Genomic DNA, 20,675 nt, shown 5'->3' with positions numbered 1-20,675 from the left:
GCCAGAGTTTGTGGTGTGGGAAGCTTTGCCATGCAGCTCCCTCTGCTTGGCCGCTGGGTACTGGAAGCCAGGTGGCAGGGAGTAGCTCAGTCCTGTGTCTGCTTCTTACACCACAGTTCTCAGTGTGAAAAGCAGGCAGGGAGGTTTCCCTGCTATTTCTTGTGCTCCACTCCTGGGTACCAGGAGCTATACACATGGAGCGGCTCTGTCCCCTGCTGCCTTCCCTGATAGTTATTCATTTGAATAGCTTTTTGTATGCTCTATTTTCTGGATAAGTTTTTTGGAAGGATTTTATCTCGTCAGGATGTATGGTTAGAGCCATGTCTTCAGGCACTCATTAGTAAACTGAACAAAAATTTGGTATCACTAAATTCTTCTTAGGCAGTTTTTTTCAAAGACAACAATAAAGCAAGGACAGAAATATAGGTTTTTACATAAATGATGTGTTTTAAAATTAAGTATACATAGGTTCTTGCAGACTTTTTTTCAATAGTAACTTCAGGTTTTGAATCCCTCCCCCACCCCCATTTTATTTTAACACATTGCCACTAGTTTTCCACAGAACTTTTTCAGGGTGCAGTTTATATTTGGAAGGTGTTAATCTTGTTTTGACATGGAGAGGGCTTTATGAAGAGAAAGGTCATGATGTGCTGTTGGGGAAGTGTTTTAATTTTTTTTCAGATAGGTTTGGAGATTTTTGGGGTAGGGAGAAAGTTTTGAAAAGTTTGTGAGAGAAGAAATGCTTCCCTTCTCTGTTGGAGGTTTTGAAACTTGTCTGTCTATTGTTTTTCTCATATGGAATAGTGTTCCAGTAGTTATTTTATCCCTTTAAGAATAAAGGGGGCTATACTGGTTGCGTTTTCTTACGTGGTTCTTTTCTGTTCTTACTTTTTGTCACTTGGCAGCATAGGACTTCAGCAGAGGAAGGAAAGAAAGGCTAACATAATTAGATCTTGAAAGAAGACTTTTAGTCAATTTCTTCTTTGTTCTTTTTTTTAATGATTAAATCTTAGCCTCTTAGTTCTTTCTTGGAGCTTTTAAAAATGTGGGGTCCTGAAATATATGGATCATAAGAAGTTGAATGTTCTATTATCCTCTTTCTTGAAGGATGTTTAAACTTAGATACCTCTATTAAGGCTGGCAAAAACAAAGGTCAGACTTCAAACTCGACTACCTAAATTTTAGCATATGCATTTTTAGACACAGATAAAAGTCACCCTGTTTCAGAGATGCTAATTTCCTGCAGCTCATTGCTCAGTACTAGTGATCCATTGAAGTATTGTGTATTCCTTACTCACATAGACCACTTGATCATTCAAATAGCCCTATTGAAACCAGTGCATTCACTGTCAGAAATGTTTGTCAAGGTGAGCCAGGGTCCACAATCATGCTTTAAAGATTATACTTTTTATCTGCATTTCTAAATTGGTTTTGATTTAGATGGCATTCATAGCTTTAGAGACCATATGAAAATACTGGTCAATAGCTCTATCTGTGACTGTGCTCTGGTCACATTGGATCAAACAACTGTTGTAAGCTTTTGCTTTGGATCTTTAATGAATGTTTATTTTGTGTGTGTATAAAACATTAATTTCAAATGTGTCTTGTTTTATAGGTACTGGTGCTGGGAAAGGATCTACCAGCGTTCCTATAACTGTGTCCTATACTCCCTTCATTAAGAATGAATAGAGAGGATTATCAGAAGAGTGATGAAGTGGATGAGAGTTTACAAAATGAACAAACAACAGTGTCTTTGAAAAATACATCAGTAGAAAATGGTGAAGGTGATTCCTTATCTAACCAGAAAACAGGTCCCTTATTAAGTGAAGTGCATAGAAACCTTAAGAAGATAGAAGAAGAGAATGGTACAAACAAAAGGGCATCATCAGAATTGACAAGACCAGACAGTACTGAAGGGAACCAGTCTGAAAATGAGCCTATCTCAAAAAGAATAAAGTTGAATTTTTCCAAACATGTTCAAGTAGATGAAGGCAAATCACACAAACTCACAATTAAACAGGAGTCAATTGCAGAAACAGGTAGTAAAACAGATGGAACTATAAAGAAGGCAGCTGTAGTGGGCTGTCTCAGTGGTGAGACTTTTCTTTCAAATTGCTTGTGCTCACATTGTGATTTCAGTGCTACTGATGATGCTGCATTGAAAATTCATTTGGAAAATAAACATTTACAAGAGGCTCCATCTTCTTTCCAAGTGGAAAAAATCCGTGTTAGCTGTATGGTTGAAAACATAGATGTTTTTAAATGCAAAACCTGTGATCAGTTTTTTTCGTCCTGCCCTGATCTGGAAAAACATATTCAAGAGAGCCACTCAAAACAACCCAAAGATTATATTTGCCCTCACTGCACTTATGAAGCAGAATATAATTCAGCTTTACAAACGCATGTCAAGCAAGCTCATGGACAATCAAGAACCTTCTGTTGTGATCTCTGCGGTTTTCAGTGTGTTGAGGAGAAACTCTTACAGTCTCATTTTCTTGGCAAGACGCACCTTCGGCGTCAAAATCTTGCTGCACGAGGAGGATTCGTACAAATATTGACAAAAAAATCCTTGAATAAAAAACAGTATTCAGCAGTCAAAGAGAAGAATGTGAGAGCAAAACTGGGGACCAATAAATCAAGGACAAGAACTGCTGATTCAAAAGAATTAAGAAATGCTCGCAATAAACTGAAGTACTCAAAAGTAAGCTTTTCTAAACAAAGTGATGGCAATGAACTTTTTGTCGAAATGATACCTTCTAAAAATATTTCCACTGAAAATACGGAGACTGTTACAGAGGAAAAAGTATTTTCCCTCAGCGCAGAAGGAAATCATGATGTCTCAACTCAAAAGAGAGAAATATCAGGGTCCTCAGATGACAAACTGGACCAACCAGAACATACTAATAGTACCAAAAAGATAACTAGCATTTTAAATACAGGGCAGTTTGATAGAACAGAGTATAAAAGAAGCATTTTATCATTAAGACCGTCTTTCAAGAGAAGTACCTCTTTCAGATTAAAAAGGCAGGTTAAAAGAAGATATAATTTATTAGGTATTAATAAAAAAGGAAAACCTGACTCTCATACAATCCATATGAAGCACAACTACAGTATACAGCATAAACCAGGCAATGTAATACCCAAATCTTGTAAAGAATTAGAATTGGATAGCAGTCGATATAAGGCTACCTCAGAAACACAGGATCTTGCTAAAGATAGGACAAACATGTGCTCTTCCAGTACTGCAGAAACTGAGGATCCTCAGATGAAACTCTTGGTTGGCCATGGTGTTCTACACACTTGTACTTACTGTGGTCAGGATTTTCAGAACAGAAAAAGTTTAGAAATTCATGTTATAAGCCATTCAACTAAGGAAATGTTGTTTCAATGCCAGATGTGTAGCCACTCATCTTTAATCAGGGAGGACATGGAGCAACACTGTCAAAGCAATAAACATCAAATGAGGGATTTCAGCTTTAATTGTCAGGTCTGTTCATTCCCTTGTTTGAGTGACATAAGCCTTAGAAGCCACATGAATGAAGAGCATAATATGACCCATAATTGTTCTATTTGTCATCTATATTTTCTAACTGAGGAAGAACTGATAGAGCATAAAACATCTGAGAAGCATGTCAGTTTGTCAGCTCAACAAAATACTTCTCCACCAACTAACAGTGATTTATCTTTGCAAACTGTAGCTTATGCTATTTCAGAATCAAATGATAGCCTTCACAAAGTTGGAGATGAAATAGAAGTGAAGAGGCAGGAGGAGGCCCCAGAGCCATCTGTGGTAAATCAGGGAAATGAGCTAAAGCACTCAGTTTTGAGCAAAACCCAGTTTCAGTGTAAAAAGTGTTTTTATAAAACAAGATCCTCCACTGTTCTTACAAGACACATAAAACTTCGGCATGCACAAGGATATCATTTTCTTTGCAAAGCATGTAACCTTTATTCCCTGAGCAAAGAAGGAATGGAAAAACATATTAAAAGAAGCAAGCACCTTGAAAATGCCAGAAAAAATAATATCGGTTTACGTTTTGAGGAGTGTATTGAAAAGGTATATGTGGGTGCAAGTGACATTAAAAAAATAATGGAACCTTCCATTTCTGGGAATGTGAATTCTGAATTAGATAAAAGCATACAAATGCCATCCTCTACTTTAGAGAGCCTATCAACCGTTAAAGACCTAGTTCCATCCAGTGAAATTACTGAAAGTGAAATAATTTTGGCCCATGCACCAAAGAGAGGGAGACCGAAAGGCACCAGCTCTAGGACGTGCATCCATTGTGGTCTTCTGGCCTCCAGTGTGACAAACCTGACTGTTCATATAAGACGAAAGCACAGTCACCAGTACAGCTATTTGTGTAAAGTCTGCAATTATTATACTGTAACCAAAGGAGATATGGAGCGTCATTGTGCCACCAAGAAACATAAAGGCCGAGTTGAAATAGAAGCAAATGGTAAACAAAATCCAGAGATAATTACTTGTCCAGAATTGGGAGCTCTTGACTCTAGTAGCAAAAAGATCAGCAGTCTTATGGGTGTTTTGAATGACAGTATTGAGGATGGTAGCCAGTCATCAGATTTGGATACTTCCATCTTGGAAAATCATGAAGACAACCAGGGAAATACTTCTGTTGAAGTAGAAGTCGAAAATGTACTTCAGTTAGCAGATCTAGAATATACTAAGAACTCTGTAAATATAAAACGACACATACTTATAGAACCAAATAATGCTACCCGAGATTGTGACCCATGTTTTCAGAGAAGAATGATGGTTATGAATGATAACAAATGTGTACACTGCAACTTTATTGCTCATTCTTCTTCTTCTCTAGAATTACACATAAAACGGAAGCATACCAAGGAATTTGAATACTATTGCATGGCTTGTGACTACTATGCAGTTACTCGCAGAGAGATGTCTAGACATGCAGCAACAGAGAAGCATAAAATTAAAAGAGAATCTTATGTTTGCTCTTCATCTGGAGAGGAAGTAGATGCAACAAATGTTGCCAAAGAAACCAACTGTACGTCTCATGAGGAGGATCAACAAGATGCAGAACAATTTCAGACAGTCTTAGGGGAAACAAAATATGCCGACAGTGGTAAAATGGAAGAGGATCAAGTGGAGAAAAACGTATCTGATTGTTCTGCCTTAGATGAAAACACATCTTTAGAAATTTCTAAAGAAAACAGTGCCCGCAAAACAGTAGAAGATAAGATTGAGGAGGAATCTAATCAAGAAAGTACAAATCTCATTTGTGAAGTCTTTCCACAAACTCCTAAAAAAGATGAAGTTGCTAGATTTGATGAGCTGATACCACTTAAAGCAGCAGACAGTTGTGGCTTGCAGGAAAGTAGGCATGACCAAGACCTACTTAATGCAGATTTCCAGTGCACTACAGGAAATCAAAATGTGTCAAATGATAGTGATGCCCTGAATTTGAATTTCAAAGCAAGCGAGAAAAGCTTGGGAGGAAATGGAGAAAATATTGAAAAAGTAGATGAAAATAATAAAGTTTTTGAAGAAAGATTGCTAACAGAAAGTACTCCAATTGAGCAAAGTCTTCCAGAAACATGTGATGTAGTAGATCAGTCAAACCTTGATAGAAACACTGAGGAAGCAGTACAAAGTATACATAGTTTAGAGGATGACAGAAGTTTCCAAGGGGTTCCTGCTGTGGAGGAGGAAGCTCTTATGGAAGCACAACGTGAAGCAGAAATCACTATAAATAACAACATTTGGGAGGCAGATGGCTCAACAGCTGAGAGTATGCAAGAAACTAGTAGTGAAGCTTTGGTAACTGTTATCAGTTCTGATGATAAAGGAAAGGCAATGCAGAACTTTGGCCAGTTTGATGCTTCTATAGTGCGGCTAAAAAGTCATCAAGATGGTGAGTCCACTGACCACTCTGATGAAGGACAGGTATCAGGTGGAGTGAAAGTTAATGAGCTAATTGTGAAAACAGACAGCTCACAAGCTGGTGGGAAAAAGAAGAAATTTGAAGGTAATTCCACTGGGGAATCGACACGTATTCGTTGTGATGATTGTGGTTTTTTAGCAGATGGTTTAAGTGGACTGAATGTTCACATAGCCATGAAACATCCTTCAAAAGAGAAACATTTTCACTGTTTACTCTGTGGAAAATCATTTTACACAGAAAGCAACCTTCACCAACATTTGGCTAGTGCTGGTCACATGAGAAATGAACAGGCAAGTGTGGAGGAACTACCTGAAGGAGGCGCAACCTTTAAATGTGTTAAGTGCACAGAGCCTTTTGATTCTGAACAGAATTTGTTTCTCCATATTAAAGAGCAACATGAAGAATTATTGCGGGAGGTGAATAAGTACATTGTGGAAGACACTGAGCAAATCAACAGAGAAAGAGAGGAAAATCAAGGAAATGTCTGCAAATATTGTGGGAAGATGTGTAGAAGTAGCAATTCTATGGCCTTCCTTGCTCATATTCGTACTCATACAGGTATGTAAGCCTAAACATTTTGAGCAAATTCTTCAAACAAAAGTGAATTACAACTTCAGCTTCATCTGCTTCTACTATACTTTTGCTTGCTAACCTTGTTAGTATTCCAAGTCCTCCAGAACTCATATAGCCTTCAGAGTGTGCATTGCTTGATGAACCATTGAAATTAAAAATTACGTTAAGTAGCACGACCCATAGTGGTCAAAGGGCAGGAAACTCGAGGGGTTTCTTGTAATTTCCTTAAATGTATTTAAGTGTGGTCACTATTGCTTTTAATATTCTTATGGATTTCCTTCCCCTACTATAGACTGTAATTATTAATTGGTACTAAAATTAATACTGTGGAGCACTTCTGGCTTTAGAGAATGCTTTATAACTTCTCTCCTATAATCCAAACTGTTTACTTTGAAGTCAGAGTTACACATTCACATTTAAAACCTCAAAGTTAGTTACTTGGTGTTATAACATTCCTGAAGAAATAAAAATAATCAGCATTTCTTTGCTGTTAAATAAGATATGGGAATTAAAGTTGGTCAGCCTTCTTAGAAGATGATATGCAGTGTTGATGTGGTATGCATGGATGCAGGGCCTGATTTAGTTTCTGCGCAAATTAGACTTTTCATTTCTTTTTATGTTTAATTTTAAGTGAAAAATTTAAAAACAATTTTTTGTAGAAAATGCATAAGCTGCAGTTCTAAATTTATGTAAAAATTCACTGCTATGTTTCTATAAACCTGCCATACATTCTTTATTTTAAATAGACAGCTTTTCTAAATCACTGAGCTCTGCTTAGACAAGTGGTGTCTCCATGGTTGAATTTATGAGTGGATTTGAATAATAAATTCACATTTCAATGAACATATTTTCATTAAAACTGTAAGGTTTATTTTACTGTACTTTTAAATAATGGCTTATTATGGAAGCTATAGTTTAAATTCATGCAGTATTTGAAACTTAGTGCATGGTTACAAGGAAGAGAACAAAAAGGTAAGAAACAAAAAACATTATAGAAGGATATTTAATTATTGGCATAGTACTGTAATCGTTTTGTAAGTTTTCATAGGAGGAGGCAAGACCATGAATGGAAAACATGTTTAAACTTAATCCAGGGAAGCATAGACATTGTCATTCAAACATGTTCACATACTGCAGCGTAAGTAAAGTATTCATTTGGATGACCACTTCATATGCCTAATATTTTCAGTGATCTTATCCTCTGTGTATGTATAATGTATATATTGTATTTTTTCAGCAAACATTTAACTTTTGAATGCAATGCTAAGCCTTCAGAGATGCAGTCATGTTCACATGGTCAGAACAGCTGTATAAGCCCTTACTATGCCCTCTCAAGGCAGATAAAACTGAATAAAACTAAGGGAGAAGATGCTAATGGAGTTCTCTTTAGAATTCTTTATGCAACTGTCTGGTCAAGACATGTTGCTTATAATTGATGTGTCCATTACTTGAATTCTCTTGTAATTATAGTCAATAAGTCTTGTAAATGTGTTAAAGCTCACTAAAAGCATACAAATTCAAGAACAGAGTAAGGCTAATAATTTAAAATAATCAATGTAGGCATTTCAGCACTTAATTTCCCTTGTGTGTTGATAGCTGATCATTCTTAATCCATTAAGATTTATTTAGTCGTTTACAATGCAAAATAGGTTTGCACTGGTCACTTGTGCCATTTGAAAATGTCCACCAGGTTAAGTGCAGAATGTAGTCCATTAGTCTTCCTTGACTATATGTATTAATTGCATTTAAAATCAAGTTAATGTGGATGTGAAAGTGAGGTAACTATCAATATATGACAAAGCAACCCTACTTACATAAGTTACATCATTGATTGTAACATTTAGTAAAAGTTAGCATACTTTTTAACAGCTTGCATAGGTCTTATCACCAAGCGTATTTTTATTGTGCTTTAGATTGGTCCTAAATGTACAAAACAGCAGGCTTCTGGGAATAGATTGCAAGTCTGCCATTTCATTTTGCAAGTCATTTTTTTTGTGGGGGGAGCTACAGAACAGGATTTCATCTTTCCTCCTAGCATCTTAAAATGAATTGCTTTTCTCATACTTTGCTTATGCACATTAAATAGTAATGCTGGGATTTTTATTAATAGTTAACTGGAAGAGGGCTTTCTCTTCCAATCCCTATTTTTTCATATTTGTGATTTACAGTGCAATTCATATAACCTTTCTTTCCCTGTCTTTATCACAATATAAAGGGGGCTTTGGCCATTAGGAATGGCAGTGAGGGGATGAGATCTACAGTACTAATTGTTATGTACTGGCTTGGAAAATCAGCAGGCCAAACTGTACAATACTTTTGCTTCTTCCCATTTGTACTAGTGTGACAGCAGGTGTATCATGTGGGATGAGCTACTGGTTATTTTCCCTTTCTTTACATTGTTTGTTATGTAGCTAAATCTTAGTTCAGGTTGTAAATGCACATACATACACAAGCACATTGACATCCCTGTATTTTGGCTGTTTAGATTTATAGTAGTTTTGGTTGTTTTTTGTTTTTTTTAAGGAGAGGTGACGAAAAAATATCACTAACGATTTCAAATTGTAGAATATTAGGTGATTTTTAAAGGCCTTAAATTTGTTCAAAGAGATTTTCACATAGCAAATGAAAGGGAAGGTTATGGTAGAGAGGAGATAACAAGTAAGTCCATCATACATTGACAAGTGAAAATGAGGAAGTATAAAGAGAAACAAAATGAATAGTAGAGGTGGAAGACATTTTAACTTACAATCCATGGAGGTCCCATATGTTTAATTAACAATCAGTATTCTGAAGTAAAATCACCTGCAGCCATGTCATCCTTGTTTGGAATTTCCTCTGGTTTCTCTGGCTGAGGAAGGGTAAGCCTGTTTCATGTCAATATGTCCATACCCCCAAAATTCCTAAGTATAGTAGGAAGTGTGATAATAAAGTTGTGCCTTATTATATGGCACTTGTCACTTTGCCTTAAGGCTGACCACAACTGGGGGTAGTTGTGGAGATGCCATTTTTTGTTGGCTTAACACTGAGGCTCAAAATATTCCTTGTCACCAAAGATCTATGATATCTTTCACTAAAGTGAGAGTTATTAACTCTATTGCTCTAGTGAAATGTCAGAAGCATTTGTTGTGGTCTGTCGTCTTACATGTTCTCTGGTTTCGATTGTTTTACATTTCTTGTTTTAACTATATACTGCTGTTACTACCCCAGCCCTTTTACTTACACACTACAAGTTAAAGCTGACGTCATCCTGTGATTTACTTCAAAGGTACCATTGCCATTTGGAATAAACTAAGAACCAGGTGGAAAACTGATAAACGTAGTGTTATATTTCATGGCGCAAATGAGAAATTTGCATTTGAGGTAACAGGTCTGGCCAAGACAAGACTAGGTTGGACAAAAATTATTTTAAACACCCATTTGATACATGTTTATTTTTGACCGCTGGTTTAACTTTTTTTATTAATCTCAAGACTATATATATTTGGTATAAAATCAGTGTATATAGATTTGTTCCACCTAAAATAATGATATGCAACTAATTTGAAGTCACTAAATTAAAAGGGAGAGGTACTGTTTTTGTTTCATGTAATATGTACTTGTGGTAGCCTACCTGTATTTGAACGTTCATAGTATATAAATGGAGATGTTAACAGGCATTCAGCTCTGAATATGAGAAATTAAAAAAAATAGTCAAGGCCTCAGTGATTTTTAGATGAGAGCAGTCAACAGGGTAATACATTTATGTACTGTCAGCACACTGTAGTTAAGACTGGACTGAACTATAGTTTTTCACAAAGGAGCCATGTAAGTGGAAAACAGCAAAGGTCTTGTACAGAGCCCTGCGGGACACCCACGGTAACAGAAAAGGGAACAAATTTACAATTTGATCAGAGAGAGAGAGAAACCAAAAGAAAATAAGGTTGAATCCATAAAATACTTGAATTCTATGCAATAAAACAGTAGTATAAATACTAGTAGACTTCTTTTATCATATCTGGTTATAGCCTTAATATTATTAATTGTGTAATTAGTCTTGAAGATTGTAAGTTAGAACATCAACTTTAACACTTTCTTATTTAATGTGAAGGTAAATTGATTCTATTCAAATTTATTTTATTTGCATGGCTCACTTTATAGAATGTGCTGTTGATTTGGAATGCCACCAAATTAATGATTAATTTAGTTTTATCGGGATCATTTAAATAAACTGGGGTTTTTCAATGTGATTGATAGAATGTGATTGCTGTTAGCTGCAGTCTCAACCTGCTTTTGACATTTAAACATATAAAGCTGACTAGATATAACCATTCAGGTGCTAAATATATTTTACATCTACTTCTAACAGTAGAAATGGAAGTATTAAGAGATCTGGCTTCATTGTCATTGAACTGTGAAATATTCAACCTTGTCTGCCCGTGCTTAGTACTGTTGACTTTTTTATTTCTGTTAGAAGATTAAAATTAAATGCTTCATTTTTCATCAGCTTTTGGGAATTAAATTGAAATTTAAGACTCTAAAATTTTATACTAAGATCCTCAATTTCAACAAAGTATTCTTGGAGGATATTCTATTTTCAAGGGCACAGCACAAAGGTTCATTGATCAAGTATGATATACTGTAACATTTTTCTTATCGGAGCTCTTTATGTATATTTATTAAAGATCACATATTTCATATTATGCTTAACTGTATTGGAAGAAGTACTTCACAAAACATATACTAAACATATTACGGAAAATATGTGAACATATTGTACTTATTTTTAACTGCAGTTGTATGATTCTGATTTATTGATTTAAGGATTTACTGGTTAGAAAATTGGAAAGTATTACAGCATACTTTAAAATAAAGTGTCACTGCTGGGTTACCTAGGTACTGACACCTGCCAAATTTAACCACTACATTTCAGTAATATTATAATTTTCTCATAGCAACTGGGGAGCTGGTGTTAATTAAGATAACATATCTGACTTTTCTGACCCAGCAAGTTTAAAAAGAATAGGTTGGTCCTACTTCCTCTGAGAAATAATTTTATAATTCTTTGGTCTGCACTAGGTATTTAATATTAAAGATTGTTCTCGAAATAAATAATAGTCAAAATGTCAATACTTCTGGTTTGCAGAATAATCATAAATTTTTGACCATAAAACAGTCATAAAGGCATAATATTTTATCCACTGTATATTCATACATTGCATGTCATTACAATAGCAAAGTGATGAATCATTCTCTGTATGTGACAGAAAAAATCTGAAATACCAATGGTAGTACAAAATCTATTCAAAGTCAGTGGAATCTAGTAAGTTTTAAGTGATCTGTTCAAACATGGTTGTTTAAAAACAAATACATGTTTAAGTTAACACCATTCCCAAATCTTTTTCTAGATATTAAGAGATTTTTAACCATTTTGAACATAGCAGAAGACGTAGGGAAACTTTAATCACCCCATTTAAATGTTATTTTCATAGTATATAGTCTTCTGATTTTAATGCTTTTTCTAAAAATAAATGATTATTAAAAGTTAAGCAAGTAGTTTCAGTGAGCTTGAACTTAAGGAAACTTTATAATGAGAAATATGGTACATACCCTATCTGTATCCCTCAAGTTATAAATGTATGCAATAGACATTTTTTTGCTAGGCAAAATTCTTAAACAGGTTAAATGTGGGATAGATTTTTTTTAAAAGGTTATTTTTCTCAGGAAATATTATTTCTTTAACCATGGGTAATATAGTATTTTAATTTAACTCGTATCTTATGCTAAATTTTACTTAGGATCAAAGCCATTCAAGTGCAAGATATGCCACTTTGCAACAGCTCAGCTCGGAGATGCCAGAAACCATGTCAAGAGGCACCTTGGGATGAGGGAATACAAGTGTCATGTCTGTGGGTGAGTAAATTGAAACAGTTTTTACCATGGTTAACCAGGAGAAGAGTGCAGGATATGCATTGTTTCAGAATTCAAAACTGTGATGTGAGCAAGAGTGGCTAAAATTATGCATGCATATCCTCCTTTCCATTGTTATGGTAAATTCCTTAAATACAGTTATGACATTCTTTTCCCACTTCTAATCCTGCACTGAAGATGAGCAATTTTATGGGCTACAAGGTCAATTTGAACCTGTAATCTGTAAATTGACTAAATTATAGGATGTTCATTCACATTGCCAGGGAGAACTGTAAATTCCATTTAAAGACATAAAAAATATATATAATATAGACTTTACTCTGTGTGTGTGTGTGTGTGTGCGCGCGCGCGCGCGTGTATATGTGTGTGTGTTTTGCTGTACTGTTTTGTACCATTAACAGATCTGTGGGCTCCATTTAGAGAGTTCATTCTTCAGGAAAACAAAACAGAAGATTGACTTTCAAACGAATGGATCTAAAATGTTGCATGCACAGGACTTTTTTTTTAAAAAAAAAGTATGTTTGTGTTCTTGTTTGTTACAAAAAACCCTCTTGTTTTTCTTTCTTACTTAATGGTTATTGTTTCAGAAGGGTCATCTGTAATGTTTAATTGTCCTTCAAATGTGTTGCATTTAATAGGAGGCATTGAGACTCCTTAATGCAAAACTAATTAATTTAGCAGAAATGTTTAAAAGGTTTTAAAATGCCATGGCATATATGGTACATCATAGGATATTCAAAGTGGGGTTTTATACTCTACTTTTGATTAAAAATATATTTTAATGTTATTATGCTGGAGAAATTAACTAATGTAACTAATCATATAAGAACAGTTTCTACCCAAACCTGTGTAACTTTCTGAGAGGTCTTATGGCTAATGCATAGAATGGCACAGGCTCAATTAGATAATGCAGTGCACACATGAATGGTATGGTGTGATGTTAGGGATATTATTCAGCAGGAGGTTCTTGTAGCCAGTACTTGCAATACAAATCTACTGCAGAACAAAATGAGTTTCACGTTTTAAAGGACAAGTGAAACTTCAGCTGAATATACAACTGAATGTTTTTTACCGATTCATCTGTCTGTTTTACAAATAATTTTGCATGTGATGTTGTTAATATTTAGTGCAGTTTTTATTCATGAAAATTGATGGCTGTGATTTTTTTTAAATATGAACTAAACATACGTGAATTTAAGTCCCCTGAAGATCAGCAGCGGAACGATTTCTGTTTTCTCCTTATTTTAGTGGAAAGAGTCCAGTGCAGAATGGTACATTTTAGTAGCGCTCTATTTTAAGTATTTAAAAATCCTATTTGGTCTCTCTTCTATGAATTCCCAGGTCTTTCATGTGAAAGATAATTAACAACTGCAGGTTCACAAAACACTCAAAGAGTAAAGCTTAGACTTTGCTTTAAAGTTGTCAACCAACTTGTCAGTGATACATGATTCAGTTGCCTTTTGACTCAAATTACAAAGTTAGTATATTATTTAATTTTCACATTAACAGAGAAATAAATTCTACCATCTCAAAATAGTAAAGTTCATGCTCCCTTTGGGGAGAGAATTAATTGTAAGGTTCATTTAGCACATTTTCTGATATAAAAAGCCCAGTTTTATTTAGTATTGGCATGGTCTTAATATAGTCTTAGAATATTTTCTGGAACAGAAATCATATACGTTGCATAATACTTTACGACTGTTATACTATCAAGAACAAAACATATTTATATAACTTAAGCTATGGAATTAAGTCTATTAGTCACTTTCCTATGCTAATTGTGTACTACATGCTGCTGAAATGTCATGCTGGTAGCCAAGTAGTTGTAAATTTATGTTTTTGTAAAGAGCCATATCACTTATCTTTATCTACAACATGGATTTGTGGATTTATATATAATAAAACAACCAGCTAAAGACGCATGCAACCATGATCACCCTCTGTGCACAAAAATCTGGTTTATATAGCAGTTTAGTCCTTTTGCACTTTAAATAATCATTACATTTCACTTAATGCTCACCAAAAATGTATTTTAACACTTATATATTAACATCAGTTTAATTGGGAAAGAGATCTTTATACTGAAGCTAACAATCCTGAAGAATTAAAAGTGGATTTGAAGAATAAGAAGTGATCAATACAGTTTGACTGTAGACCAAATAGTGAAAATGCCATCCTTTAATGTAGAAGCAGAGGGGAGAAAAAGTATAATAGCTTGTGCTGTATTTCTGCCATTTTAATTGAAAGGATGGAGTAGTGCATAGGTTAAAAAATTAAGTAGCAACATAAAAAAATTGCTAGGATTGGCTATCGGATTAGTGGCACTATATAGAGCATTGGTACATTAACACCACTGACAATGTCAATTCATTATCATTGATGGCTAAATAATCTTAGAAATGCTCAGTGGACCTATTAGTTCCTGAACATAAGCAGCTCATGCTGCATTTCTTCATTAGCTTTAATTGCTATAAATTTTACCTTTTTAAAAATCATGCTTTAAAAGGTGAAGTGATCTTTCAGGAACATTAACTCTGTAATTTTGTCACAAACAGAAGGTCCTGCACTATGTTTTCTTTTCTGCAGTAGTTAATATTCTGTTCTTTGACTTCTAGATTCATAGCAATAAAGCCCCCTTCTAGTTGTGAGGATAAATTGTTTTTCAAATGATGTTGAATCTGTTCAGACACTCTTTTAAGGTGAAATGTCAGTGCAAGGTTTTGGGTTGCTGTGGTCCCAAAATATCCCTTGATTTTCTTGAAGGAGTGCAATTTCCTTGTGAATCTTTCTATTTAAAAAAATCCAAATCATTGTCAATTTTATTTTAGTCTTGTCCAAACATTTAAAATGTTCCAATATATTGTGTGTACTGTATCATGTAAATATAATTCACCTATCTGTAGAACCCCCCCCAGCACATTTACTGTGTTGTTTTCATTTTTTAATTGCAGTTTAGTTCCCCCCGCACTCCCCAGATACACAGAAGTAACTAAATGACACAGAAATTGGACAGCACTAATGCTTTAACATTTGAAGTAAAACGCCTGCTACTCATTTCCTTATCACAGATGTGTGGTGATTGTATTCCTTTTCCCATACAGCTGACTGGAAAATATATCTGTTATTTGAAAAAGTAGTGTCTGTTTTCTGTGACACTGCATATTTAAATTTAATTTTCAGAAGTCTGGCTATGAAGTTGCTTGAGAAACTATGTAGGATTACCAAATTGTAGTAGTTTCCCAGCATTTAAAATTTTTGTTTCAGTTGCCCAGTGGAATGCAGGAAAATGGCTTATCATGCGCTTTTCACATTTTATGCCTCAGGTAGAACATGAAAAATGCATTGTTCTGCACTTCATATTTTGAACAGAATTTATAGGCAACTTATGATTTAAAATGCATCTACTTTTCTTTTGCCTTTTTCTTGTCTTTGCTTTCAGAAGGAATTTTATTTTTTGGTACACAGTAACATGTTTCACCTATGAATACTATGAGAAAGCTTTTGTATTTAGAAAAACTTCCCATATTTAAAACATACACCTAGATATGTGTGAGTATACACATATACTAAGTTAAAAGGAAATTTGTATCAACATATTTGTGTAATCATTATATCAAGAGATTCCAAATTCAGTAGTCAAGTGCTTTAAGCAGAGAAAATATGTGTTTGCATACGTATTTTTTTTTCTTTAAGTTTTAAGTTACCTTCTCTTTAGGCTCTTTGTAGCTCTTTTTAGTGTCTCCCTATTCTTCATTTTCCAGAGGTATTTTGAAACCTCTGGTACTAGTTGACTCTGGAGATAATGTTAGTATGCTGCTGAATAAGCCATTTACTAAATTATTTTTGTGACGACTCATGTTACTGAACTGTGAGGAAAGTGTTAGAAGTCCTAAAGACTTTGTTTTTCTATCTTGACACTATACCTAGTGCTCCTGAGGTTCTGCTGGTTTTAGAATCTGTATAAAATCCAGTTTTTATGACACTGGTTGCTTGAAGAGCAGCTGAGGAAAATCAAGTAATGTACCTATACTTCGAGCTAAGGAAGGCATATTTGTTAATGTATCTACGTCTTTTTTAATGGAAATCCAATTTGACCTATTACCATCAAAATATCAGATATACTGTAAATAAATGGCTAGTGGAATTTTTTCTCATTAACTCCAGATTTGTTACGTGGGAACTGTTAACAACAGGCTACTTACTGTATGCTTACTTAGCTTTGCTTATAGCATACAAAACAGACTTTCCTGAACTTATTGGTAGGGCAAATGAAATGTATACTGGGTGTTAAGAATGCCTTAGTATACTATAAGTTAACTATTTATTTCTGTGCCTTAAAAAACCCTAAATAGAAAGTTGCAACTCTGCTGAAACTATTTTTGTGTGGTATTACCTAGTTTTTGTGCATTAGAAGGGATCTCTATGTAGATGATTATAATGTCACTTTCTGACCTTTGCAGCTTGAATAATTGTAAATCATTGCTTCATAACGTGTCAGAGAATGTCTGTACTAGGCAATTAAATGGCAGAATATAATAGACCAAATTATTGCCTGTCATGTTTTCAACAACACAGTTAGTATTTGAGTTACACTTAATCATTACGTGCATTAGCAACTTCATTGGAATCCAGCTTCAGGCTGAGCATGAAATACATTACATTATTTAAACCTCTAATGGTAGAAGTCATTTATTTGTGTTGAAGTGTACAACATGCAGAGTTTCATAAAGCAAGGAACACTTGAGAGCTTAATTTATCCAAATCAAAGTCTAAATGCAGATAAACACAAGTGGCAAAAATTAGTAATTTTTATAGGCTGGAAATATTTAAAAATACATGGTTGTGGGTAATTGTAGGCAGCAGGAATAAATTAAAATCACTATTTTTAGTCAGCTTAGAGAACTAAAGCTGTTGTATACCTAAATCATCAAATGCACCATGGAATTGCATTTTTGACTGAACAATTAATTTCACGCATCATATCTAGAGAAGTATCCAAACAAAAAAATGGTTAATCTGTTTTAAGTTTCAACATTTATGTGTGTTAGAAAGGTGAGTGTTCCAAATGCAAATATTCGTGAATCCTCCCATCCAAACATCTTGTCCGTGTGTGTGCGCTTCCATAAAGAAAAAGAGCTATATATAACAGTTTTCCATGCTGACATATTTATTTTAAAAAAATTAATATTAAGATGCTTGTGTTATAGGGAATAAAATAGCATGTATTACATTATCTTGCTGATTATTTATTTGATTATCTTTTACAATTTACAAACCGAACATTCAGTGCACATTGCCTATTTTTTTATAACTTAGGAAAACTACTTTCAATCAAAATATTTCTCTAGTAGTCAATAATGACCTTAGCATTTGTTGTATAGATGATGGTGCTGTGCACACTATTGTGTATTGTATTGCTGCATAATGAACCTCTCTTGACTTAGAAGCGCATTGTGAAAGTGTCCAGAAGTTAGGTAAACATCTGGTAACAAGCTAGATAAAGTTAGTTACTGAAAGTGTTCTCCGATTAAAGAATTGTATGCTCCACTAGTATTCAGTATTACAAATGAGTAGACTTGGCAGGATTTGATATTTTCTAATAAGTGCCGATAAACATCATTTTCACACTATGCGCACAGGCAGATGGAAAAGTATTTCCATAGGTAATCATTGAAATTTACATAACGGAAATGTAAAGTAAAATAAAATAAAATTCCAGACCGTACGTAAAGAAATCTGGGGCGGGGGCGCTACACGTGTGCATGAGCACACGCACACACACATATACACACACGGGGCACTACACACATACGCACAACCTGCTTCAAGAGCTAGAGTCTGTGCTGCTAAGACTGTGCTGGGAGTGGGGGTTGAAGGGCAGAGCTGGTAGCAGTGGGGCAGTGCTGCTGGCCACTTGCCCTGCCCAGGTCATAGCCAGTGCAGGGGCCAAGCTCCCATGGAGCCCATCTTGGCCTGACCTGGCCCCAGCATAAGCTGGGGGTAGGGGCAAAACTCTTGTGGAGTTCCGCCCAGTCCCTGCACGATAGGGGTAGGGACTCAACTCATGTGGAGCCAAGCTCTGCAGGAGTATAGCTCCTGCCCCAGCTGGGATCTGGGCAGAACGAGGGTACCCAGTGCTGCCCCTTCAACCACCGCGCCCTCCACCTTCCCGCCTCTTCCTGGCACAGCCTCACTGACATGACCCAAGCTCGTGCAGTGGCCACTGTGTGTGTGTGCATGTGCTACATCGATAAAAATTGAAAAAAATTACTGAAAGGTAAACATAGGTTTTTACCTGTCATTATTAAAAATAAAAAAGATTGAATTCTGCCAGGCCTACGAGTGAGGCAGAAAAACCTAGATGAACTTTATAATAGGTCCTGTAGTTTTACTTCAGTGAATTTCCTATAGAAAAGTTAACTTTGAAAATGTATTTTGTAATTGAATTATTGTAATAATTTAATTATACTTACTGCAGTGAAAAGATATGAAAAATACATACTTCACTGAATAGATGTTTGTATTTGACCGGTGCTGATTTATACTAATATCTGTACTATGTGTAACCCTTATACCATGTACTTCCAGACCTAATTCTGAAGATGCTCATCGCTGTGTGGGTGTGATGCATGTTCTAGTGTGGTTTCTTTAAGGGGAGTACATTCGGAATTAGAAGATACGGTTCTTTTGGATCATAGAAACATCACTCACCTTTATAATTAAGGAGACAATAACCAACATGCCAGGTTTTCTAGCCTTGAAACGGAAGATAATTTTGGCAATTTAAAAAACAAAATAAAACCCTGTATTGTGGTTTCTGGATTCCTATGACTATGCAGTGAACCTGCTAAATTTTTTTCAGACAGTCAACTCCTTTCTTAGGTGTACTGCTTAGGGTTTGAGTAACGAGGCTGGACTCTTTATTGAAGAGCCACTGGGGATTAAAAGCCATTGAGCACTTTTACACGTGCTCCAAGGGTGACAGGGGAGGTGCTTTATTTAGCATGGCTCTGAGAGCGGCTCTTATTAAAGCGCTGCTGCATCTTGTGTATCAGTGTCCCAGCACTTAAAAATGTCCGTGGAGGTGCTTGAACTAAAGCTTGTTCAATGAGCTGGAGTTCAAGTGCTTCACTAACATCTTTAAGCACAGGAATGTTGATATACAAGGTTCAGGAGGCTGCTGGACTGCAGTAATTGCCATGCTCCAGCAGACTCAGTTAATCTAGCCTACTCCTATGCACTGTTGGAGCAGCCTCTGCCCTCATGTATAGGTACCCATTGTTATTAAAGGTGGGTATTTAACAATAAGTGTTCAATCAAGTCATCCTTTTATGGTTCAACTTGGCACTACCCAAGTCAAGTCAGGTGTAACTTGTTTAGGTGTCTGTGTTTAGGTAGCCAAGTTTGAAAGCATTGGTCAAAGGAGCTTGGATTTGCTTTTCTGGTTTCACTGGTTATATAGACGGCTTCCTATCAAAGTCTCGATTTGATTCTGATTCTTCCCATGTATCTGTAGATAAGAACTGTTCAATTTTATATCAGAGGCTAAATACTTGGACAAAAAGCTTTGTCTATGAAATTCAATACTGTTTGGCATGAAGAAACAAATATTGCTGGTTTATAAGTTACAGCAAGTATTATAATAGCTCCAGTTGAGGTTATAGGAAGAGCCTTTACTCAAACTTACCTGCTTTTTATGAAATATGCAAAGAATCTGAAATTGTTTCTGTTGATATTAGATTCATTGTAAGCCCCTGAATCTATCTTGTTTGGAAGCCCTGCTTTGATTTAACAGACTGTAATCTCTTTATCTATGTGGAAGTCCTTGTATAACATGAAATAAATGACTTAAATCTTGCTCTTGCTTGCTTGCTTAAATAATCCTACGGAAGTTACTGAAACAACTCTCAACTGGAAGAACATAATTTTGCCCCGTAATATATAAATGTAAGATCTGATTTATACCGTGTCACCTCAGTTTTAGGTTTAGCCCTGCAGAAGTATTTCTCCAGTTAATTTCATTTAAAATTTCATCTGAAATTCACCGCAGTAGAACTACTGCAGGGTTCAGCCAGGCCCAGGTTTTTCTTTTTTAGTTGTTTCTTGAATGATGTTTAATTGCTATAGCAGAGTGGTCTAAATGCCCATAATATTTCAGTGTAATGCTTCATGATAGTCTTTTAGAGAGACAAAAAAAACATGCAATCATGTTGCATGCCCTTTTCAGATGGCCTATCCTGTTTTTGTTGCAGTGGGTGAGAGTTCCGT

At 35.4% G+C, this 20,675-nt stretch overlaps 1 protein-coding gene across 1 annotated transcript in view; it reads left to right on the top strand.

Annotated features, from left to right (window-relative positions):
- Positions 1-20,675, top strand: part of ZNF407 (zinc finger protein 407) — a 468,516-nt gene that overhangs the window by 39,293 nt on the left and 408,548 nt on the right. Inside the window, 2 exon segments of the mRNA XM_090039571.1 lie at positions 1,616-6,485; positions 12,275-12,389. Coding sequence (XP_089895697.1) covers positions 1,682-6,485; positions 12,275-12,389 — 4,919 coding nt within the window. The 5' untranslated portion in view covers positions 1,616-1,681.

The sequence above is a fragment of the Crocodylus siamensis genome, chromosome 3, assembly GCF_052110815.1.
Source record: "Crocodylus siamensis isolate JL-2025a chromosome 3, ASM5211081v1, whole genome shotgun sequence".
NCBI classification, from domain to species: Eukaryota; Metazoa; Chordata; order Crocodylia; family Crocodylidae; genus Crocodylus; species Crocodylus siamensis.
Note: the sequence above shows the minus strand (reverse complement) of the source record. Positions and strands in the feature narration are given on the sequence as shown.